At 38.9% G+C, this 25307-nt stretch overlaps 1 protein-coding gene across 1 annotated transcript in view; it reads right to left on the reverse strand.

Moving 5' to 3' along the window:
• Window positions 1-1120: 1120 nt before the first annotated feature.
• LOC120534620 (zinc finger protein OZF-like) overlaps window positions 1121-25307 on the reverse strand; it is a 32764-nt gene continuing 8577 nt past the window's right edge. The window contains exons 2-3 of the mRNA XM_039762209.1: window positions 20179-20185; window positions 1121-3321 (exon numbers count right to left, since the gene is read on the reverse strand). Of these exons, the coding sequence (XP_039618143.1) occupies window positions 2072-3321; window positions 20179-20185 (1257 nt within the window). The 3' untranslated portion in view covers window positions 1121-2071. The remainder of the gene's footprint in view (window positions 3322-20178; window positions 20186-25307) is intronic.

Consider the following 25307-nt stretch of genomic DNA (forward strand, 5'->3'; position numbering starts at 1 on the left):
CTTCTTGCTCAAGTGGCATTTTTCTACTTCATTTTAGTGGTCTCGCTTGTTAAGGTTCCCCACCCTTAACTGCTTATTTCAGTCTGTCACATTTTTCTCTTAAGTGTAATATTAAACCAAATAGTGCACGGATGTAAATGGAAATGAGAAGAACTGCTGGCTCTGTTGTCATCCTCAACTTACTGCTACTAAGAAGCCATTAAACACAGTGCATGCAGCTGTTTAAGTCTTAAATAAGCAATTAAGGACGGGGACCCTTAACAAGAGAAATCACTAAAATGAAGCTGAAAAATGTCACTTGAGTGATAAGTGCTTCATTAGCAATAACTGACTTCTCATTAAGAAACAAATGCCTACAGCCACTGTGACCGTCCAGGACCACATTGCCCACCCCTGGCACTATATAGTTAAAGCAAACAACAAAACCCTGTTTGCACATAGAAACATTGGACAATAGTACCTCATACTCACAAGTACAGCACACTGTTGAAAACCTGACCTATGTGGAAGTCTTCAAATTTAAAATAATGTCATCTATGACAAACCCAAAAACGACGATTGGCTATATGATGCAGTATTTAGTGCTGCCTATGTGGAGTTTGCATGTCTTCTACCTATGTCTCCACTTGTCCTCTTTTCCTGTACTCCAGTTTTCCTTCCACGTCACAAAAACGTGCAGGTTAAACTTTTAGTAACTCCCAAATGGCAGACTATTTATGAGTGAATGTGTGTAATAATTAAACCCTTCAAAGGCTCTGCACTAAATGCTGCTGGGATAGCCTCTGGCCCCCAGTATACCCTAAGCTGGACTGACTGGATATTGTGGCAAGCGGCTGGGGGTGGCACCCAGTTGGGATGCCCGGAAGGACCGGAGAGGGATTGCGCCTCCTCCAGACCTCGAGGGGGTGACCGTCCTGGTGGCTTTGGGGATCACGGGAACACAGCATAGAAGCTCAACCCTATTAAGTGCCCGTGGTCACTGCCAGGGGGCGCCCCAATGCCTGGAGAGCCCTGGTCCTCAGCACTTCCGCCACACCTGGAAGTGCTGGGGGGGAAAGACGACCAGGGACACACGGAGTGCTTCCGGGTGCACAGCCGGTACTTCCGCCACACTGGGGAGTGCTGGTGGAAGCTAATCGGGAGGCACCTGGAGCACATCCGGGTGTGTATAAAAGGGACCGCCTCCCTCCATTCATTGGCTGGAGTTGGGCGAGGAGAGGACCAAGTCTTGTTGGAGAGGAGTGGAGGTGGCCTGAAAAAAGAGGCATTGGCTAGACGCCTGGACTTTTGGGGGAGTTGTGTGGCACTTTTTTTTTTTTAAATATTATGTACAATAAACGTGTGTGGGTTGAACCATCACTGTCCGCCTGTCTGTGTCCAGGCCGGCTTCCACAATATAAAAATGTAAACATGGTGGAAATAAATGGCATATATGATAATAAGCTATATTTTATGTTCAACAAGGGGAATCAAAGCTGAATAAACATTTAAACTTGTTTCAAGATTCTAGTTGTATGTCCTTTTCTTTGGGCTCAATTTCCATTGCTATGGAAAAATGCACATTGTGGTTTGGTATTGTAAGAGGCTGAAGGTGGTCAGTGTTCTTTATATTTAACAGTTTTTAAATTTTATCTCTGTTATGGAGTTTTTCACTTTGGATTCAAGAGTACGTTTTCATCTTATCTTCTTCAACTTGTTTCTTTTGTGCATCTACCCATCTTGACCACGTCCAACTGCCTTTTCTTTTTAACTATTAGAGCTGCCAAACCTCCATTAATGACACCTTTCTCCCCTTTTAAAAATGGTTGTATTTGCTCATCTTTGTATGGTTCAATTTTGCTTCTGTTGTTGTATTTTTGGAGTCTGCATGTTTATCATCTCTTGTGGCATTTGGATATTTTGTACATTACATTTGACTTTTTAGACTCGTAAGACCTGTGTTGGCATCATCAGCAAATGCCTCTTTCTTTATGTAAATGAGCTGAAATTAATAAGCAGGGTTGCCTAAATGAGTGTGCAAATTTCTGTCAAATGCATTTTGTGTAACCAACTAGCAAAGCAATTCCAATTTTTATTCCACACCTAACTGAATTATTTCAGTTTTTTTCTTTTTGTTATTTACAGTCTCTTTGGACTTTGCCTTTTTAGCATGAATTTTCATGTGTCCCTGAAGATGAGTTTTCTGTATGAATCGTTTTCCACACTTAGAGCAACGGTATGGCTTTTCTCCTGTGTGAGTTCTTATGTGTCGCTGCAGGCTGCACGGTTGTATGAATCGCTTGCCACATTCAGAGCAACAATATGGCCTTAATCCAGAATGAATTCTTTTGTGTCTATGAAGGCTGCTGTTATCGGTGAATAGCTTATCACAATCAGGACAAGAGTATGGCCTCTCTCCAGTGTGTGTTCTTATGTGTATACGAAGACTGCTTCTTTGTGAGAATTTCTTGCCACATTCAGAACAGACATAAGGATGGTCTTTAGTGTGGACTCCTGCATGACTCATAAGACTGCTCGTGTTGGAAAATCTTTTGCCACATTCAGGACAGCAATAGGGCTTCTCACCAGTATGAATTCTTAAATGCCTCTGATGATTACTGCTATCTGAAAATCGTTTGCCACATTCATTACAGGTAAATGGCTGTTCTCCTGTGTGCACTCTCATGTGTGTCTGAAGATGGCTTGTTTGTGAGAACCGTTTGCCACATTCAAAACAACAATATGGTTTCTCTCCAGTGTGAATTCTTTTGTGTTTGCAAAGACTGCTCTTGTCAAAGAAATGTTTACCACATGCTGAACAACGACATGAACCCTGTCCTCCATGATCTCTCATGTGTGTCTGAAGGTGGCTCACTTGTGACAATTGTTTGCCACGTTTAGACAAACAATATGGTTTTTCTACAATGGGAGTTGTGCTATGGGTTTGTTTTGAAAAGTTCTTAACAGATTCAGAACGTTGGTATGGCTCCTTCCCTGTATTATCTTCTCTATGCTTCTTAGGCATGGGACTATCTGAGAATTCTTTCCCACCTTCAGGACAGTGATACGGTTTCTTACTCCCATGAATCCCTCCATTATCTTTAGAATTCAATTTGCATTTAAATGTTCCTGCACACTGTTGGCGGATTGGATTTATATTGTACACTCCTTGAGATTTGACGGAATCGATCCTTGTTAGCTTCACAATGGGCTGAAATCTAGGGTGCTGAGAGGCCGTTACCAAGTTCTTTGTTGCAGATGCCAGTTTCTTCCTATTCTTATCAGGTTGTTTAATTTGTGGACGGCTCTGAAGAGAGGACAAGTTGTCATTCTCTTGAAAATCTACAGAAATAAAAATAAGAGTTAAAAGTTTTAAATGCCCAATATTTAAAATAAAATAGCATTAAAAGAAATTATTCAGTGTTTAACAGTACATCCCTTTTGCAAGCCACTTTACAAAAGCATGCTAATTGCCTTTTCTTTTTAGAAACCAAACATTTGCAGACTGAATTAACAAACACCTGAAGCCATATTAGGATGCAGTTACCATGGACCAGGAACAAGCCATGAGTAACTATCATTAATGCCTTGAAATGCCTGAAAAAGAGAGAGCAACTGGGGCAGCAAGGGTGGCCAACATGACCTGCAGAACTTTTAGAGAAGACCCCTTATAGAAATGTCAAGGATGATAAAGCCAGTATATCTGCATGCACAGTGACATTGACATTACCAAGGACTCATTACATCAGTTATGGGTCCCTATGACCACTCCACCTTGTTTGGATAACTGTGCTAATTGAGGAGCTAATTTATTGGAATAAGTGTGAATTCCTGTCCTAGGCCTTCAAAATTATTAGACAGTAAGCCACATAGTAGATTTACATGCAAGAAGTAGAAATATTAGATTTGAACACACACTGGGAGGGCAGAAATATTAAAGTACCCTTTACTCTTTTTACTTTGCCCAGTCAAAATTCTAGAGTTTTTTGGAAAAGAGATACTGATTAAGCATCATGAAATGAGCACTGCTAATACAAGAACTCAGCCCAATGATTTTTTGATTTTCAGATTTATTGCAGAAGGACCTGCTATTATATATCAGACATCAAATGCTAGGAATTCAAAAAAATTAGCTTCACTTCCAGTCCAACTCTGAAGACCATAATCTATAGCACAGTTACTAATTGTTCCATATCTTAAAACTGGTACACTAAATAATTTCCCTCATCACAGAAACACCAAACTATGGAGTACGTAGTTGTTGGAAGGCAGAGGATTTCTTCCATTTGAAATCAATTATCCCATCCTCTTTTTATTACAAAGAAGGATGGCACCTCTTGCAAACATTTAAATTAAAGAGTCAACAAATTGTTCTTTATGTTACTATACAAGCCAGACATGTTTCCCAATTAATATCAGAGATTCAAGCCTTTCTAACTTAAAAATATTGATGCTAAATTTCTGCCTTGTTTTTCATCCATAACCTAACCTTTTTTTAAAATCATATTTCTGCTATCTTAACACAGTCCTTTGTCATAAATTGGGTCTTTCATCTTGCTAAACACAAAAAGGCCACTTTGCAGCAGACTACCAATAGAACAGAGTTTGAAGTGGGGTATGTTTATTTGTTTAAAATGCTATATACTTGTTCCTTATCTATAACAAAAAAGGAGGTAGAGTTGTCCCTTGGATGTTCAGAAAAAAAAGTAGTATTTTAAGAACTACTCAGAATATTTTCTTATGCATTACAATATTGGGAGACCTCTCACATTTAATGACTCATTTGTACTGATTGGAGGCAGGCATATACAGTGCAATTTTATGAGCTCAAGAAAGGTTGGAGGCCTTCAGAACAAGATGCACCCAACTGGTTACAGTTTTACACTGTGAAGAAGGATATTTCACTGTATCTCTGGTTTTCCAGCATGTCAACATTAGCTAACCTCATTATTGGCTTTTGCAGATTAGGCCAGTGAACTACATTACTTGCAAAATTAGCTGGTAGGACCTCCCAAACGTGAAGAACTTAAATGCAATTTTTTTTGACATGTTAAAAAATATATATTTGGTGCCTGTAAGCCACTTAGTTTGAGTTTCAACTCCTTTTTAATCTTTTAAGTTTAGTTTTAATTATCTTTTAGTCTTTTTGGTTTTAACTTATTTTATTAATATCGCTATTCATTCATTCATTCATTCATTTATGATAGTTCTCTCTCCCCCCACCATAGGGATGAAACAGTAAATACCTGGATAAAAATATCTCTGACGTTATAATCCCACGGATCATTTACACCAATAAATCCCCCAATCTTATGTGCTTTTTGGAAGTTTTCCTCACCTCAATCCTAAAACATCTGCTTTGTGCAAATTGTGTATTTGTTTTGGTATACACTTGTGTGTATTCAACAAATTTCAAGATTAGACCAGATCTGATCCTTTTTTTTTTCTCCAAAGTTTCAATCACTATTCTCTCACGGATTGTGCTTCTTCCATTGTTAGAAAAGAGAAGGTCCAAAAGGTGTTGAGCCATGCTTGAGAAAATGTAGGAGAGATGTAGTCATTTACTTCTGGATGCTGTTCCAACAGAGATTCAAAATTCATATTTTAAAAGTTAAAATCATCCATGATTACCATCTTCTTAATCTGTAAATATTACAGTGGAGAGCTTCTTTATTGATTTAAACCAAAATGTTTTTGATGCACACCCCCATTAGTGCTTCACTTTTAGACTTGAATATTATTGTTTTTTCCATCCACATACAGTCACACCTTCTCCTTCTGTTATATATGAAGGACTTATAGCTACCAATTTTGTTTCTCTACATTGCTTTTACTTACAGTGCATCCGGAAAGTACTCACAGCACATAACTTTTTCCACATTTTGTTATGTTACAGCCTTATTCCAAAATGGATTAAATTAATTTTTTTCCTCAGAATTCTACACACAACACCCCATAATGACAACGTGAAAAAAGTTTACTTGAGATTTTTGCAAATTTATTAAAAATAAAAAAATAGAGAAAGCACATGTACATAAGTATTCACAGCCTTTGCCATGAAGCTCAAAATTGAGCTCAGGTGCATCCTGTTTCCCCTGATCATCCTGGAGATGTTTCTGCATCTTAATTGGAGTCCACCTGTGGTAAATTCAGTTGATTGGACATGATTTGGAAAGGCACACACCTGTCTATATAAGGTCCCACAGTTGACAGTTCATGTCAGAGCACAAACCAAGCATTAAGTCAAAGGAATTGTCTGTAGACCTCCAGGACAGGATTGTCTCGAGGCACAAATCTAGGGAAGGTTACAGAAAAATTTCTGCTGCTTTGAAGGTCCCAATGAGAACAGTGGCCTACATCATCCGTACGTGGAAGAAGTTCGAAACCATCAGGACTATTCCTAGAGCTGGCCGGCCATCTAAACTGGGTGATCGGGGGAGAAGGGCCTTAGTCAGGGAGGTGACCAAGAACCCGTTGGTCACTCTCTCTGTCAGAGCTCCAGAGGTCCTCTGTGGACAGAGGAGAACTTTCTAGAAGGACAACCATCTCTGCAGCAATCCACCAGTCAGGCCTGTATGGTAGAGTGGCTAGACGGAAGCCACTCCTTAGTAAAAGGCACATGGCAGCCCGCCTGGAGTTTGCCAAAAGGCACCTGAAGGACTCTCAGACCATGAGAAACAAAATTCTCTGGTCTGATGAGACAAAGATTGAACTCTTTGGTGTGAATGCCTGGCGTCACGTTTGGAGGAAACCAGGCACCGCTCATCACCTGGCCAATACTATCCCTACAGTGAAGCATGGTGGTGGCAGCATTATGCTGTGGGAATGTTTTTTCAGTGGCAGGAACTGGAAGACTAGTCCAGATAAAGGGAAAAATGACTGCAGCAATGTACAGAGACATCCTGGATGAAAACCTGCTCCAGAGCGCTCTTGACCTCAGACTGGGCCGACGGTTCATCTTTCAGCGGGACAACGACCCTAAGCACACAGCCAAGATATCAAAGGAGTGGCTTCAGGACAACTCTGTGAATGTCCTTGAGTGGCCCAGCCAGAGATCAGACTTGAGTCCGATTGAACATCTCTGGAGAGATCTTAAAATGGCTGTGCACCGACACTTCCCATCCAACCTGATGGAGCTTGAGAGGTGCTGCAAAGAGGAATGGGTGAAACTGGCCAAGGACAGGTGTGCCAAGCTTATGGCATCAGATTCAAAAAGACTTGAGGTTGTAATTGCTGCCAAAGGTGCATCGACAAAGTATTGAGCAAAGGCTGTGAATACTTATGTACATGTGATTTCTCAGTTTTTTTTATTTTTAAGAAATTTGCAAAAAACCTCAAGTAAACTTTTTTCACGTTGTCTTTATGGGGTGTTTGTGTGTAGAATTCTGAGAAAAAAAATGAATTTAATACATTCTAGAATAAGGCTGTAACATAACAAAATGTGGAAAAAGTGATGCGCTGTGAATACTTCCTGGATGCACTGTAGTTATGCATTGGTAAATCCAACGATTTCAGAAATCCAACCAGTGGTGTTACTCCTACTTGTTGCATTGTTTATAATACCAGTTGGACGTCAGGCAAATGATTCTCAAATGATGGAATGTAAACTGCAAAAATTTAAGTTTAATTCAATGAAGACTACAGGTGCTGGTCATAAAATTAGAATATCATGACAAAGTTGATTTGTTTCAGCAATTCCATTCAAAAAGTGAAACTTGTATATTAGATTCATTCATTACACACAGACTGATGTATTTCAAATGTTTATTTCTTTTAATTTTGATGATTATAACTGACAACTAATGAAAGTCCCAAATTCAGTATCTCAGAAAATTAGAATATTGTGAAAAGGTTCAATATTGAAGACACCTGGTGCCACACTCTAATCAGCTAATTAACTCAAAACACCTGCAAAAGCCTTTAAATGGTCTCTCAGTCTAGTTCTGTAGGTTACACAATCATGGGGAAGACTGCTGACTTGACAGTTGTCCAAAAGACGACCATTGACACCTTGCACAAGGAGGGCAAGACACAAAAGGTCATTGCTAAAGAGGCTGGCGGTTCACAGAGCTCTGTGTCCAAGCACATTAATAGAGAGGCGAAGGGAAGGACAAGATGTGGTAGAAAAAGTGTAAAAGCAATATGGATAACCGCACCCTGGAGAGGATTGTGAAACAAAACCCATTCAAAACTGTGGGGGAGATTCACAAAGAGTGGACTGCAGCTGGAGTCAGTGCTTCAAGAACCACCACGCACAGACGTATGCAAGACATGAGTTTCAGCTGTCGCATTCCTTGTGTCACGCCACTCTTGAACAAGAGACAGCGTCAGAAGTGTCTCGCCTGAGCTGAAGACAAAAAGGACTGGACTACTGCGGAGTTATGTTCTCTGAGGAAAGTAAATTTTGCATTTCTTTTGGAAATCAAGGTCTCAGAGTCTGGAGGAAGAGAGGAGAGGCACAGAATCCACATTGCTTGAGGTCCAGTGTAAAGTTTCCACAGTCAGTGATGGTTTGGGGTGCCATGTCATCTGCTGGTGTTGGTCCATTGTGTTTTCTGAGGTCCAAGGTCAATGCAGCCGTCTACCAGGAAGTTTTAGAGCACTTCATGCTTCCTGCTGCTGACGAACTTTATGGAGATGCAGATTTCATTTTCCAACAGGACCTGGCACCTGCACACAGTGCCAAAGCTACCAGTACCTGGTTTAAGGACCATGGTATCCTTGTTCTTGATTGGCCAGCAAACTCGCCTGACCTTAACCCTATAGAAAATCTATGGGGTATTGTGAAGAGGAAGATGCAATACGCCAGACCTAACAATTCAGAAGAGCTGAAGGCCACTATCAGAGCAACATGGGCTCTCATAACACCTGAGCAGTGCCACAGACTGATCGACTCCATGCCACGCCGCATTGCTGCAGTAATCCAGGCCAAAGGAGCCCCAACTAAATATTGAGTGCTGTACATGCTCATACTTTTCATGTTCATACCTTTCAGTTGACCAACATTTCTAAAAATCCTTTTTTTGCATTGGTCTTAATTGATATTATAATTTTCCGAGATACTGAATTTGGGACTTTCATTAGTTGTCAGTTATAATCATCAAAATTAAAAGAAATAAACATTTGAAATACATCAGTCTGTGTGTAATGAATGAATCCAATATACTTTTTGAATGGAATTACTGAAATAAATCAACTTTGTCATGATATTCTAATTCTATGACCAGCACCTGTAGACATCATCCTTAACTCAAGACAGATGTATGTTGTATTCTGAAATCCTCTCCCCTACCATAGCTCTCCCTCTGTTCTTCTGGTACTCTCTTTATAAATAAAAAATTGGAAACCTTTTGCCTGATCTAGGATCATATTTTTTCACACCATTTCTATATGACATTTGGAAAGTAACCTCTCATGTACCATTTTTCATAGCAATATCTTCCCTACCTGTGCCAGCTGTGCGTCTTCCTTCCCTTCCCTGTCTTTGTGGAATGATCAGAGCTCTGAGTAGTCGGTTTGACAAATTTGGGCTCCTGAGGGAGTAATCTTCCAAATTTCAGTTCAGTATTTTAATTATTTCCTTTTTCTGCCATCCTTGTCATTTCCACGGCACAAGCTGTATTAACTTTTGTCATCTACAACTCTCTGATGTACATTATTCTACTTTTTGTCATTGCTTCTCTCTTCTCTATTTGTTGCTCAATACAATTCACTTGTTCTCTTGCTGCCCCATGGAAGGGTCTTTTATACATAATGCTGTATTAATGTGGTTTTGAAAAAAATAAATATATAGAAACTGAGTAATATATTTTTCTGTTCTATATCATTGTCAGTAATATAGGTAAGTGCAATAAGAAAGTCCTTTTTACACTAATGTCCTTATTTGACATTTACTTTGTTTTTAGGGGTAATCTTGCACTCGAGTTTTTTCTTAAGTGCAGATCATGAAATCTGCCATTAGCTTTTGTAGTTTACTTTTGCTGTTTTATTTTTGAGGGCCATGCTGGCTTCTTTATGGGTCTGTCCTCAAACCAGTTCTGAATTGGGGCTAAGAAAAGTCGCAAATAAAAGTTGGTCCCTTATCTGAGCAGACAGATTCCAAAACAAGCCTTCTTGCTTTGTACTTTTGTAATTAATTCTTAAAATTTCAAAGTTTTTTTTACTTATCAACTATAACTTAATTTGTGTTCTGGCTTTGGTTTCTGATCAATAAGCTTCATGGTGTTGACTTTAGTGGTTTTGACAAGGTCTCTTCTCCTGCTTACCAAAAAAAATCTCTCTCTATATTCCTTGCATAGCAATAGCTCAGATCAGTCATGAATGACCCCAAGATGAGGTGTATTTTCCATGACATGTGGGAGATGCAGAGAGAAATTAAAGGTCTAAAGAAACAAATTATGGTAGTTTAAATCTTCCTTGAACAGTTGACAGAGGTAGTAAATAATTTGACCACAGCTCACAATGCATCTTCAGCCACATCCTCAAACACTAAAACCTTGGCTAGTTGTAGTCATGTGAAGAAACCATTTATACAACATTCTACAAGATACTTAGGAGACCCAAATGAATGTAGGAGCTTCTTAAATCAATGCAGAATGATGTACGAAAATCAAACCGCTTACCTGATAAATCGTACACAAACTGTGCTTATTGTGTCTCTTTTCAATAAAAGACTGTTACAGTAAATTTCAACAATGTATGCCACCAATAATGAGACATTGTAGGGTTTAAAATTATGAAGGGAATTAGTCCAGTGGATCAAGACTGTTATTTGGAAATGTGTTCACCAAGAACACAGGGACACAGTTGGAAACTTGTTCAGGGTAATTTTCGCACAAACATTAGGAAGTTTTTCTTTACACAGAGAACCCAGACACTTGGAATAAGCTACCAAGTAGTGTGGTAGACAGGAGGGACTGGCGAGCTTTGTTACGATGAATACCTGGTTGTTAGATTGTTTGAATATTCTAATGTAGTCAGTTTTGTTTTTCATTGAGTGCATTCATTCAAGTATTCTGGGGAATATTTGATATTCCTATTATAGCAAAGATGCTCGCAAATAAGTTACTGGCTTGTCACTAGGGTTCAAAACCCATTAATAACTATATTGTGCATTTTTGGAGCCAGGAGGTCTTTATTTTTAAGTCACTGTGAATTTCTTCATATCTTAGACACCAGGGAGGAACAATGACAGAGAAGATGCCCTTTCTCAACTGAGACACTCGGATAAGGGTCTTTTTTGTTTTTTTACCCAAACCCAGTTTTAGGAACAATATTCTTACCATTAATTGATAATATAATGACAGAGGTTGAGTCTGCCCAAAATACCTTCTTTCAGGCTGTGTGTGTGTATATGTTCCCCCTAGCATTTAAAAGCAAATATTGGAACTGTGTCATCTGACCAGTGTTTAAAGATACTTCAGACAAATCTTTGGTGGAAAAGTATGCATGAAGATGTTTGGGATTATACAAGCTATATGTTGGACTGCTCCAGTACCTTTACATTCATGCAAGGAGTAAACCATGGACTTTATTACTGATATGCCTTCCTCCAAGGGTTTTAATATAAATTTTTGTGGAGGTAGATAAGAGTTTGGAAATGTGTGCATCTTATTCCCTTCTACTATACACCTGGCAGGTGTCCTTCTAAAAAAGACTGATAGTATCTATGGTTTTCTGTATCAAGATGAATTAAACCGTGGTCTTCCATTTATTTCTCGTTTTTAGAAACTATTCTGTCAGAGATTTGGTAGTCCTATAAAATTTCAAATGTTTGGGTATCAACCAGAAGCTAATGGGCAAATGTAAAGAATTAACAAGAGGTCTAGAGAAATACATGTGCTGTTTGATTCGTCCTAATCAAGATGACTGGGTTGATTTTCTACCCATTTCTGACTCTGCTAGGAATGTACCAGTTCACTCTGCTCCTAAAATGTCACCACTTGTATGGTTGTGATTCTAGATTCCTTGAGTCACCTTCCTCTCCACTTTTCCATCTGTTTTTATATAATTATATATTTAACAGTTTTGTGGAAAGTTTAATTTGGCTCAAAAACTTTTTGAAAAGCTCTTGGCCAAATGATTTTCCGATTGCAAATGTAAGGCTACTCCTATCGATAAAATTGGGCAAAGGTATGGCTAGAGACCCAAGACATCAGTCTACATAGTGACCCTTTTTAAACTGATACAGCACCAGAATAGTATTTATTTTGAGAAGATCATGCTTTTAATTCTGACATTTTCCTTCACTCCGTGTATTTTTTTGATGGACTCATCTATGTTTTTTTGGTGGATGGACTGTTAATCTAAATCAATTGTTTTGAATTTTTGCAGTTTGCCTTAGCGCTATATATAAGTAATAATTCCTAACACTAAATGCCTTTACTTGGTGGCATATAGTCATGTAGGCTGTACTAACTGAACTGTTCTCCTATAGTTAAGTTTGTTTTTGCATTATTTGTTGAGTTCTGATATCACCTACATCCTATTCCGAGTTCAGGGCATGTTTTGTACTAGAATATCCCCCCAGTCCCCCCCCTCTTAATTTCTCTGTTAAGACATATTTCAGACTTGAACTTGTTGTGTGCTTTTACCTTAAATTCTCCCTTAAGTTTCCAGATTGTTTGCTTTAATGTGGACTGAACCTGTCAGTCTTTGTCAACATCGAGGTTGCTGGATGTTAAGACTAAACCTCCTAAGTTTTGTTATCAGATTACTCACCTTTTCATAAAAATTAAAATGTCCATGCATTATAATTGTTTTTAAGTAAACATTTAAACAAAAAGTGTTATACAGTCCCAATCAAAAGTTTAAGACCACTTGAAAAGTGGCAAAAAAATCATATTTTGCATGGTTGGATCTTAACAAGGTTCCAAGTAGAGCTTCAATATACAACAAGAAGAAATGGGAGTGAGACAAAACATTTTTTGAGCATGCAATTTAATTAAAACAATGATTAAAGTGAAACAGGCTGTTTTACAGTTGATCAAAAGTTTAGGACCACACCTCCAAAAAAACCCGTAAACCCCCCCAAAACAGAAATCAAACTTCCAAACATGAACTCAGTACTGAGTAGTTCCACCGTTATTGTTGATCACTTCAAAAATTTGTTGCGGCATGCTTGATGCAAGCGTTTCCATGAGGTGAGTGGGAACATTTCTCCAAGTGGTGAAGACGGCCGCACGAAGGGCATCTACTGTCTGGAACTGTTGTCCATTTTTGTAAACTTCCCTTGCCATCCATCCCCAAAGGTTCTCAATTGGATTTAGCTCAGGGGAACAAGCAGGATGGGCCAAAAGAGTGATGTTATTCTCCTGGAAGAAGTCCCTTGTCCTGCGGGCATTGTGTACTGTAGCGTTGTCCTGTTGAAAAACCCAGACGAGGGCCCTCAGTCATTAGGAATGCTCTTTGCAACATCTGGACATAGCCAGCGGCCGTTTGACGCCCCTGCACTTCCTGAAGCTCCATTGTTCCATTGAAGGAAAAAGCACCCCAGACCATTATGGCGCCCCCTCCACTGTGGCGCGTAGAAAACATCTCAGGTGGGATCTGCTTGTCATGCCAGTAACGTTGGAATCCATCAGGACCATCAAGGTTAAATTTTTTCTCATCAGAGAATAAAACTTTCTTCCTCCTTTGAATGTCCCATGTTTGGTGATGCTTGCAAAGTCCAAACGAGCAGTTCTGTGGCGTTCAAGGAGACGAGGTCTTTGAAGACGTTTTTTGTTTTTGAAGCCCTTCAGTCTCAGATGCCGTCTGATGGTTATGGGGCTGCAGTCAGCACCAGTAACGGCCTTAATTTGGGTCGAGGATCATCCAGTGTCTTGACGGACAGCCAATTGGATCCTCCGGCTCAGTGCTGGTGAAATTTTTGGGTCTTCCACTTGACTTTTTTGTTCCATAACCCTCAGGATCATTTAAGAAATTCCAAATGACTGTCTTACTGCGTCACACCTCAGTAGCGATGGCGCGCTGTGAGAGACCCTGCTTATGCAGTTCAACAACCCAACCACGTTCAAAAAGGGAGTTTTTTTGACTTTGCCATCAGAACGTGTGACTACCTGACAGAAAATGACAATGAATCCACATCTTTGCACAGATTTGGCCTTTTAAAGGCATGTGGTCCTAAAATCTTGATCAGCTGTAAAACAGCCTGTTTAAATTTAATCGTTACTTTCAATTAATTGAATGCTCAAAAAATGTTTTGTCTCACTCCCATTTCTTCTTGTTGCATGTTGAAGCTCTACTTGGAACCTTGTTAAGATCCAACCATGCAAAATATGATTTTTTGCCATTTTTCAAGTGGTCTTAAACTTTTGATCGGGACTGTATTATGAAGGTCAAACTAGGATGTTTCTTTATCACATTTTCAATTTCTAATATTTTTACTTTCATTAACTCTTGCTGTTGTACCAGTTCTTTTTGTGGTGTGTATAGCAGCCAAACTGTAATTGGCTTCCCATAACCATTCTAATATTTTGATAGACAAGTGCTGGTAGTTTGTTTTATATAAACCAAAGACATGGCCTCAGATGGTCTTATGACTTGTCAATATTGTAATCTGTATAGCTGGAAGCAGATCCCAGATTCATGGTCAAAAATGATAAATAACGCAAACAATATTCTACAGAAATAAACATGGTGTAAATCTTTGTTAAGTGCAGGGTACCTGAAGGTGGATGGGCAAGCACAGAGTCAACATTAGGTCTTCACATTGGTGATTATCCATTATAATTGACCGTGGACACTCCAGACGTTTACATTCTCCTGGGAGGTTGTCAACTAGAGTTTTTGTTTTCCTCTACTCCACTGTCATATCTGAATGAAAATCTTCATGGACAGATACTGTTCTGTTCCACTTATATTAATCAGTTTTAAATGGCTTTGTTTTCCTGCCTGTTTTAACTCATGTGATTAATAATTTGTAAAATGTTTAATTACATCATACCTGTGAATTTATTAGAGCCACCACTTGGTGAACAGTGCTACAAAATAAAAATTACCTAAACTGAAAGAACATTTTTTCTTCAATTGCTCTAAAATGGATGAGAATTTCAAAAAGATTTCAAGTACCGTACCAACTTGGATTTTCAACCACTTCAAAAATAAAAATGTCACCACATTACAAAGAACCTTTTCATATGGTACAACTGAATTGACAGTAAACAGAAAATGGCTAAAATCATCAAAATCCTTTAAAACTAATTTCATAGAATATTTCACACGTTTTAGATGAAATCCTGCTTTAATTAACAATTCTGTTTGTGTCACTTCAATAAAAAAAAGTTTAACTCAGTAAAGTTCAGTGAACCAGTTTTCACATTCATAAAGTCTTTGCAATTTCAGAATATATATTGATAAATTTGAACAGGATTGGTTTATCCATTCACAGGTTTTGAACTCCACTGATGCACTGAGATTCTTCCACACAGGCAGACATGAAACACTTTCATTCAGGAGAGTCTAAATTGTGCAAATTTATTTAACAGTCAAATGGGTGAAATGTCTAATCAACTATATTACATATGGAGAAAATAAAAAGGCAATACATTATTGTTTGAAAGGGTTTCTTTAAAGAAAGCTAGAAACAGATTTGATTTTTCTTTTGACTTCTCTTTAATTTGTCTAAAATGTATTAAAAGGTTTTCTTCATAATAAAGACATTAAGATAGTGATTATTATTTAAAAAAAAAAAGAAATACAACCCAAACCAAGAAAATTGTGAACTGATAGTGTTAGGTGAATAAACTGCACGAACTACTCAGCCATGCCTCCTAATTCCAATCCAAATGATTCATTGTTTCTTTTCCTTACTTTAAAAATGCCTTTGTATCTAAGCAGAGTGAAAATGCAAGAAAGCAGCCTTCTGGTAAATCACAACTGCCTTACACCGACTTATTTTATTTTAGCACATACCTTCTCCAGTTTGATTTGGACACAATTTCTTCTCGGGCCTCACTGTGTTAGTCTTCAAGGATTCTGACAGCTTGTGAGCATTACTGTCCTTCAAGTAGCAGAGTCTGCCCAAACTAGAGCCTAATCTGTTTAACTCTTCATCTGGGCACATATATTGAGGATTACAGTCTTCCACCTTGATACGGTTTATAATTGTGCAGGGTCTCTGAGTGTTAGTACTATCCTTTCTTTTATTCTTATTTTCAGAGACATCCTCTTCACGTTTACATTCTTTCTGTAAACTCTTCTGGCCAGCTGGATACATTTTTGGCATCATCTTCTTTTTCTCTGTACAGAACACAGGGTTTAATTAATTCAGAAGTGCAATACAAATGTAACACATTTAAGTCCCATTTTTCTATGTCCTCATCAGTTAAGAAAGAAGCTAAGTTATTCACTGAGACCACATGGGCAGAGTAAGTAATCATGCTTCAAATCAGGGGCCTCATGTATAACGCCGTGCGTAGAACTCGCACTATAACATGGCGTAAGCACAAAGCCGAAATGTGCTTACGCACAGAAAAATCCAGATGCAGGAATCTGTGCGTACTCCAACTTCCACGTTCTTCCACTACATAAATCCCGGTCAGCGTGAAAAGTAACGCTCGTGCACGCGCTTTATGCAACGCCCCAACTCCTCCCAGAATTACGCCTCTTTGAATTTGCAAATTAATATAAATCCCCCTTAAGCTCAGCCTTCTGTGAAAAGACAATGGGAAAAGGACGGGGGAAAATATAAGAATTTCAGTGAATACCAAGTGGAGGCAAAGGAAAAACATACTATTTGTTCAAATAAACCGCAGTATAATCAACAAAAGGAAGTTGATCGAGTGGCATAGCGTGTTGGAGAAACTTGAAAGCTCACGTTCACAAAATCGCACAGTGGTGGAAATAAAAAAGAAGTCACATATCAAAGTCGCCGTGAAAAGCCGAGTTGTAAGCCCACTGTCTGAGTGTCATATGAAAGCTTATTAGGGTACAGAGAAAAAAGCCACACGGTGGGGAAAAAGCACGAAATGTCAACTTCAATCTCGACATTTCCACTTTAATCACGTAGTTTATTTTGTCATTAAAGTAGATCATAAACTTCATCTTAAAATTGTTTAATTAACCAGTTTCTCAAATCACATCGTAATTAAAGTAGCACGTTAAATGCTTTGTTTTGTATTTGATCTTCTATGTGCTGTGTGTGTATGAATCACTACTTGCTTCTTAAACCGGCTCTCTTCCTCCAACTGGACACAGAATCCTTTACATTCGTGATATTACAGCTCTGTGAATAACTAAAATACTGAGATGTATACGCGATATCATTTTCATGAGGATAGGAGTTAAAGCACGTTATTAAACATGGGTTTCACTTCGATGAAATAATTTATTGCAGCAGTACTCAGGGGCGGCTCTAGGCTTGTGGTGGCACTGGGCAGAGGAAGAATCGGTGGCTCCTTCGCCCTCCAATGTCAGTAAAGTAGCTTATGCACGGTGGATGGCCACGTCCGTTGCAGACACTGCATAGCCGCCTCGTGCTCATGACACAAGCATTTAACTTTTGCCGAAATTTGTTGCTGCGTTTTTAGCTGTGTTGTTATTTTCTCTGTTTTATATTCAATATATATTGGCGTAGTCGTCACTGCAGTCCTTGCTTTTCTTTCCCCAAATACCCAATCACCACACAATCAGCTCTGTAATAGAAGTTAAGCCATCTCTAAGCTTAGCCCGATTCTTCAAAACGTTTAAGGAACATTGAAATATCTTCGTAGTACATGTTTAATTATTCTATCCTTCACGACACTCCCAGTGAAGAATATAGATTATTTAAATGAAGTTAAAGTTTTATCTGTATAATTTAATAAACATATTTTGCTGCATTTCACCTTAAAAATTATATCGTCATATGTAAATACACGCTTTATAAAGTGGCTCAGGTTGTGCAATATTATAACTGTAGCGCAAGTTTACAGTGGGGTGATTGTACTTATAAGTCCTAACAGTTATACAAGGAGCAATTGATTAAGTGCGTTTAAAGTTCTTGGGATGAAACTGTTTCTGAACCGCGAGGTCCGTACAGGAAAGGCTTTGAAACATTTTGCTGTGGCTGAGACAGCGTGTCCTTGAAGCTGTATACTGATAATTCTCTTTCCGATCAGCTGCTACTGCGATTCACACTCAGATACAGTGATATAAATACTCCGAGTGGTGCAGTGAGAGGAATATGAAAAAGGTGATCCGCTGTGGCAACTCCTAACGGGAGGAGCTGAAAGAAGAAGAAGAAGAAGAAGAAGAAGAAGGTGCAGTGAGAGTAACACCACTAAAGCAGTTATGGTATTTGGAATACTATGGCTATTCCCTGGACCATTATATTGTTACAAGTTAATTACAATCAGAAGCGTTACACTAATAAACAATATGTGGTTAGTTTCAATACATTTATAAAGGCGCGTCAGGAAAATAAGGTGTAACCACACAGGAACAGTAGCATTGCTTTGATGCTGGGTGCTGCCAGTCTGCAAAACCGAGCGGAGAACTTGTGTACGTCAAAGTATGAGGTACCGTGGAAAAGTGCGTGGCTTTACGCCAAGTGTAGGTTTTATACATCACGATTTGAACATGGAAAAGTTCTTACGCAACATTTCTGTGCGTACGTACCGTTTATACATGAGGCCCCAGGTGACCAGATATAAAACAGTCTCAGGGAGTGTTTCATGCCTTTACGACACACCATTATGACTCTGCGCCATCTGTTGATATTAGGAATGTCATAATATTAGAACTTTTGTACGTGATACCAATACAATGAAATTTTACAATGCTGGATTCCTTTTGATACCACAGCAAACGCAGAAATCCTATTCCTTTTTTTCCATTAAAGTAGTACTGGTATTCATAAATCTCAAAATATAATGCAAGCCTTAAAATAAATGTGGGGCAAAGGTAGCAGTGTTTATAATCTTGGTGGGAGTTTCAGCATAGAGTTAAAAAAGAATGATATATCATGAACCATCTCATTTACCTTAGCATTTGCACATTTCTAATCATTCTCGGACAGTACTTCTTTCAGCTGCTCCAGAGGACGCCACAGCGGATCATCTGTCCGCAAAACAGCAGTATTTAACAGAATAGTCAAATTAAATCAAATGTCACAAAGCTTGTCGTGCTTTAACTTTCTAAATCTGCCCCTTCTTTTTACCAGCTTTGAAGCTTCCAGTGTGAAATCAAACTTGTCAGTTCAACATTTAACCTTTATTTCAGAACTCCTGTTAAGCAGCACTTATTTAACTGTTTTAGATATTTCTTATAAAAGTAATGACACCTTATTATTTGTGCATGTGTATAAATACAGAATTAGAAAATGACCTGTCGTCACACATACTCAGCAATGAGGTAGCAGGACAAGCGAAACTGCCTAACTCCTGGCAATCATGAGAATCTCTTAAACTGTAAGTCACATTAATAGGGAAATATGCCTTGTCATTCCAAGCACTAAATAAATGTCATTTTGCTATTAACAAACGGAACAGCTCATGTCACTGCTGGTGTGGATAAGCCAAATGGCCACTTTGTTTAAATCTTGCCTCTACATTTATTGGGTACAGCTGTTGTTAGCACTTCCAGCCTAAAACTCTTGAACGTGTAACTGTGGATGTGTGTGACTTTGAACAGTATACACTGGCTAGAAAATGTGCAGATGCTTGGACTGATACACAACTGTAAAAGAGCTCATTATAATCAGGGAATGACTATGAAACTTCCATTGATTTATCGGAAGGTCAGTGTACTAAAAAGGTTTTTAAGTCTCTTTATCTCCTCTTACAAATGCATGCCAATACATATTAAATGGTTACACCTCATCTGATTGGTTATTTCACTCTCAAAGCATCAAATCTTTTTTTGAATTCCATAATAGGATAACAAGTATGATTTCTGCAGATGCACGCTGCAGCTCTCCTGCCTTGAACAAAAAGCGTTTCCACGCACAACTTTTATCTGTTTTCAAGATTCTAAGTTAATTTATATGTTGGTATATTGCTACAGTGGTTAAAAATCTCATTTGCCTCACTTTGAATGCACCAAAATTGAGCAGACTGTCTTGGGCTTGACCAGATAAACCCCTCTTTCAGGAAAGCCACTGGCTTTAACAATTACAGAACCAAAAACATATGTGATGGCTCACAGGAGCTTGGTGATGACCTCTAAGTGCACTATCAAGATAAACAATGGATAACTACAGAAAAAGCAAAAGCTTACAGATATTCTGTCAAGGAGACAAATGGCAGTTAAATAGAATAAGTAATCAGGAGATTAACTGCTGTCAGAAAAGCAAGCCAGCATTTACTGCCATTAAAGCTATACAACCTTGTCATCGCTACCAAAACAGTAAACTAAATTGTACTCAGAAATTCAAAAGCCAGAAAAAACGCATTTCTTTTAGAAAGCACACTAAAGGTTTTGCTGAATTTGTAACCTTAGACAACCAAGAAATGCAGGATACTGACCTTTACTCTATCGTCACAGTGACAGCATGCGCCACAGCCAGCCGTCTTTACTTGGCAACATAGCAAACAATTCACAAAATGGTGAATGTCCAAATAAAACAAAACAGCACTGCGGAGAAAGAGGACATTTTTTGCTTTGCACCCTCCCCCACCAAAACCTATCATCTATGAGGGAGAAGAGAAAAAGCTTTAGATTTGTCAAAATTTTCAATTTCCGTTTTTTGACAGATCTCTACATTTTAGGGTCCCCTGATACTGAAAACATTGATATTTTGATGATGGGTGTGTGTCATTACGTGTGTTTCTGTGCGATTAGTTTCTTCAGGATGATCTAGAGCCAAGACAGCTTGACAGGAACACACTAAACTCAAAAATTAAAGCCTGTTATGAAATGACGATGTGCCGATTTGTTTTTGAGCCACATCATTCAAAAGAAAGGGGCGCTCTAGAGGATACCTTAAATACAGTAGTCCTGCAATTAATTATGAATTCTTATCATCAATTGCTATCGAAACAACCTATTTTATGATCAGAAGGATCAGCATCAGAGCGGTAAACGACTACTGAAATGTTACAGAATTGTTCGGGGAATTTGGTTTCTAGGGCACAAAGCCTACCGACACTCACGTCTGAATTTCTTTACCCTAAGAAAACAAAACTGAAATTTAACAATCAAAACAAGCTCACACAACAGACAATTCAAAGAAAGCACAGGAAATTGTATACACAAATTTTCAAAAGCAACCAGACCATAACAATACAGGTATGTGTGGATGACAACAGCAGAAAAGAGAATCTACTTGTTTGTGATATTAATGTTTTTCTCAAGTACTTTTGTCTCTGCAGTAGGAATTTATTTCTTATTCTTATTTTTTCTTATTGTTAGGGTTATGTTTCTAAAGTTGCCTCAATTCATTTTTTGAATTTTTTTTCTCCAGTAGTTTATGCTTTGTTTGTGATGCCTTTTGGATGTGGTATGCGATAATGTTCACTGCGTTTCCAAGGTCACGGCTAGGACAATATACATATGGCGGTGTCTTCAGTATGCACTCTAATCCAGTGGATAAAAACTCCTTTGTTAAGATATTTTGTGGAATTGTTTTAAAATACAAGTAGGCCCTAGCACTAGATTTAGTTTCATCTTTGCTTTTGACTTTCAGTTCTCGTCTTACCATTTTCTTCTAGATTGCCAGTTTCTACTGATCTCCGTTTCTGACCATTTGCCGATGTGGGTTTGCTATTGCAACACTCAGCATGCTGTGCCTTTTGCATACTTCAAACGCCGGTATGGAGCAGCACGAACTGATCTTTGCATATTGGCAGCCACATGGCAAGGCAGGCATTCCTCAACCAGTAGATTGTTCCAGTTAAGAACACAAAACTGGGTCTTGGAACAATAACGGTTAATAAACACTGGTGTAAGGTACACATTGAAGACGAATGTATTGGAATTAGCCACTTCGAGGCGTGTGGTGCAGTGCCTATCAAAACAGTCTACTTACATGACAGGCCAGGAAATGTAAATTTGAAAAGCTATTCCACACCAACACACAGTTTGTTTTTTTTTTAATCACTCAATCGCCAATAGAGAAACATTTTTAGACAACAAAAATTATGCAAACTATGATGCAATTCTAAATCTTGTTTTGAAAGATATATGAAAAAAAGAAACAAGTACAGTCGGTGAGTAGGAGGATGGGTGTTAGTGGGAACCACGACTTCTGGTGCGACATTAAAACTTTGGAACAACCTTGATTTGAATTCTAAACAAAAAATAAAAAGAAGTCAACCTTAATTCTTAATCAAAACTATCAAAGCAAATCCTAATTTTCTTTTACCTTAGAGTGTCAACACGAAATCACACATTTGATTGTGAGTTAGTAAAAGTAAAGAATTTGTCCCAGCCAGTTAAAAATATTTTTTAAGTTATTCCTTACTGCTATGCTAACTGACACAAAACACTGCAACTCAAGGTCACCAAAGTTATTGGCCTTTGTCTCACATAAATAAATAAATAAATAAATATACTGCTCAAAAGAATTAAAGGAACACTTTTTAATCAGAATATAGCATAAAGTCAATGAAACTTATGGAATATTAATCTGGTCAGTTAAGTAGCAGAGGCGGTTGTTAATCAGTTTCAGCTGCTGTGGTGTTAATGAAATTAACAACAGATGCACTAGAGGGGCAACAATGAGATGACCCCCGAAACAGGAATGGTTTAACAGGTGGAGGCCACTGACATTTTTCCCTCCTCATCTTTTCTGACTGTTTCTTCACTAGTTTTGCATTTGGCTACAGTCAGTGTCACTACTGGTAGCATGAGGCGATACCTGGACCCTACAGAGGTTGCAGAGGTAGTCCAACTTCTCCAGGATGGCACATCAATACGTGTCATTGCCAGAAGGTTTGCTGTGTCTCCCTGCACAGTCTCAAGGGCATGGAGGAGATTCTAGGAGACAAGCATTTACTCTAGGAGAGCTGGAGAGGGCCATAGAAGGTCCATAACCCATCAGCAGGACCTGTATCTGCTCCTTTGGGCAAGGAGGAACAGGATGAGCACTGCCAGAGCCCTACAAAATGACCTCCAGCAGGCCACTGGTCTCTGACCAAACAACCAGAAAGACTTCATGAGGATGACCCAAGGGCCCCATGTCCTCTAATGGGCACTGAGCTCACTGCCCAGCAGCATGCAGCTCGATTGGCATTCGCCATAGAATACCAGAATTGGCAGATGCACCACTGGTGCCCTGTGCTTTTTACAGATGAGAGCAGGTTCACCCTGAGCACGTGACAGAAGTGAAAGGGTCTGGAGAAGCCATGGAGAACATTATGCTGCCTGTAACATCATTCAGCATGAGCAGTTTGGTGGTGGGTTAATGATTGTCTGAGGAGGCATATCCATGGAGGGTCACACAGACCGCTACAGGCTTGACAAAGGCACCTTGGCTGCCATTAGGTATCAGGATGAAATCCTTGGACCCATTGTCAGACCCTATGCTGGTACAGTGGCTCCTGGTGCACGACAATTCCTGGCCTCATGTGGTGAGAGTATGCAGGCAGTTCCTGGAGGATGAAGGAATTGATACCATTGACTGGCCACCACACTTTCCTGACCTAAATCCAATAGAACACCTCTGGGACATTATGTTTTGGTCCATCCAATGCCACCAGGTTGCACCTCAGACTGTCCAAGAGCTCAGTGATGCCCTGGTCCAGATCTGGGAGGAGATCCCCCACAACACCATCTGTCATCTCATTAGAAGCATGCACCAATGTTGTCAGGCATGTATACAAGAACACAGGGGCCATACAAAGTGCTGCGTACAATTTTGAGTTGCTGCAATTAAATTTTGGCAAAATGGACTAGCCTGCCACATAATTTTTTCACTCTGAGTTTTGGGGCGTCTTTGAATTCAGGGCTCTGTGGGTTGATCATTTTCATTTCCATCAAACGATGTGGCATCCTTTCGTTCCTAACACATTACCCAGTCTATATCAGTATAGATATCCAGGAGGATTTCTTTTTCCCATTGAGATCTGATGTGTTTTCAAAGTGTTCCTTTAATTTTTTGAGCAGTTTATATAAAAACAATACACACAAGGACTGGCAGGCAACGATCATAAAGTCTATGACACATGCATGATTTCTAACCAGAGAGTGTGCAAATTTAACAACTTCAGTTTTTTAACCTTGTTGTCTCTATGGGTGTCAGACATAATACCGTGGAATCTAAAGGGCTGATTTTCCTTACAACTCTTTATCATGATTCTCAATTTAATATTGTGTTCCAACAGTACTGCTAGAACATACAACTTTGGCAGTCAATCCTCAATGACCTTCTGTAGTCACCTAGTGCCTGAACAAACACTTAACAGATGCTGAACTCAAACACATCCTTAGCCGATGTTTTTAAGTTCAATAAGCCATTCTTCCATTTGCACCATCCAAAACACTGGCTTTTCTTCTTCCCTTGCATCCTCCTTCATTTGTCACCTTTTGCGGGCATTTCAAAATATTGCAATTCTGACCAAGTACTCAATGGCTGTCGATTCTAGAACTCTATAAGAGAAAATTAAACCAGCTTGATTTTGGAGTCACCGGGGGAGTCATACAATAAGTCTGGCTTTAGGCTGTGCATGGCTGATTGATTACAAGTAGTTGTGTCCCTTGAGTCAAGTCACAATAACACACCACTAATTAGTCACAAATAACAGTTTAAAAAAAAAAAAACGCCAGACATACACAATTGAAGGCTACAGTACTGAAATGTTCAATCTTTTACCTCTTATTTTCCATTTAGCCTGGGAATAACCTTCTAAAAAAAATTTTCAGATGGTGTCTAGACATCCTCTTTCAAATGTCTAAAATATTGGGTTCATTAGTTGTTAGAATTGTCCAAAATTTGGCATTTTTTCTTTACATAAACCAGCTATTACTTGAGAAAAAAAATCATTGTATGCAATACCAGAGGATGTTTTGAACTTCTTATAACTTGACGCAAATATTGATGGAAAAACATTAATTGGTTTGTTCAGTGGTAAGCATACATGGCAGTTTGACTCTGGTTTTAATTGGCCAAGGCACAGCTGCAGTACAAAAGATGCCCCAACGAAAGTGTCAATTTAATGATAAATTGAAAAAACAAATATGCTTGTTCTCAACCTAAACAAAGTGAATGGGAACCCAGAAGTACTCTTTGTAGAACTGCCTCATAGCGGTCAGTAGTAAATAAAGGTGTAAACAACTTCTCTGATGTCCACTAAAGAATGCACCCAACTGCTTTAAACAAAAACTGAACACTGGCAGGCTGTCTTGTGAGCTCAAGTAAAACAGAGGAAGATGGAACTGTAGCTGAGGATAAATAGTACCAGGTCATG

The sequence above is a fragment of the Polypterus senegalus genome, chromosome 8 (genome assembly GCF_016835505.1).
Source record: "Polypterus senegalus isolate Bchr_013 chromosome 8, ASM1683550v1, whole genome shotgun sequence".
Classification (NCBI taxonomy): Eukaryota; Metazoa; Chordata; class Cladistia; order Polypteriformes; family Polypteridae; genus Polypterus; species Polypterus senegalus.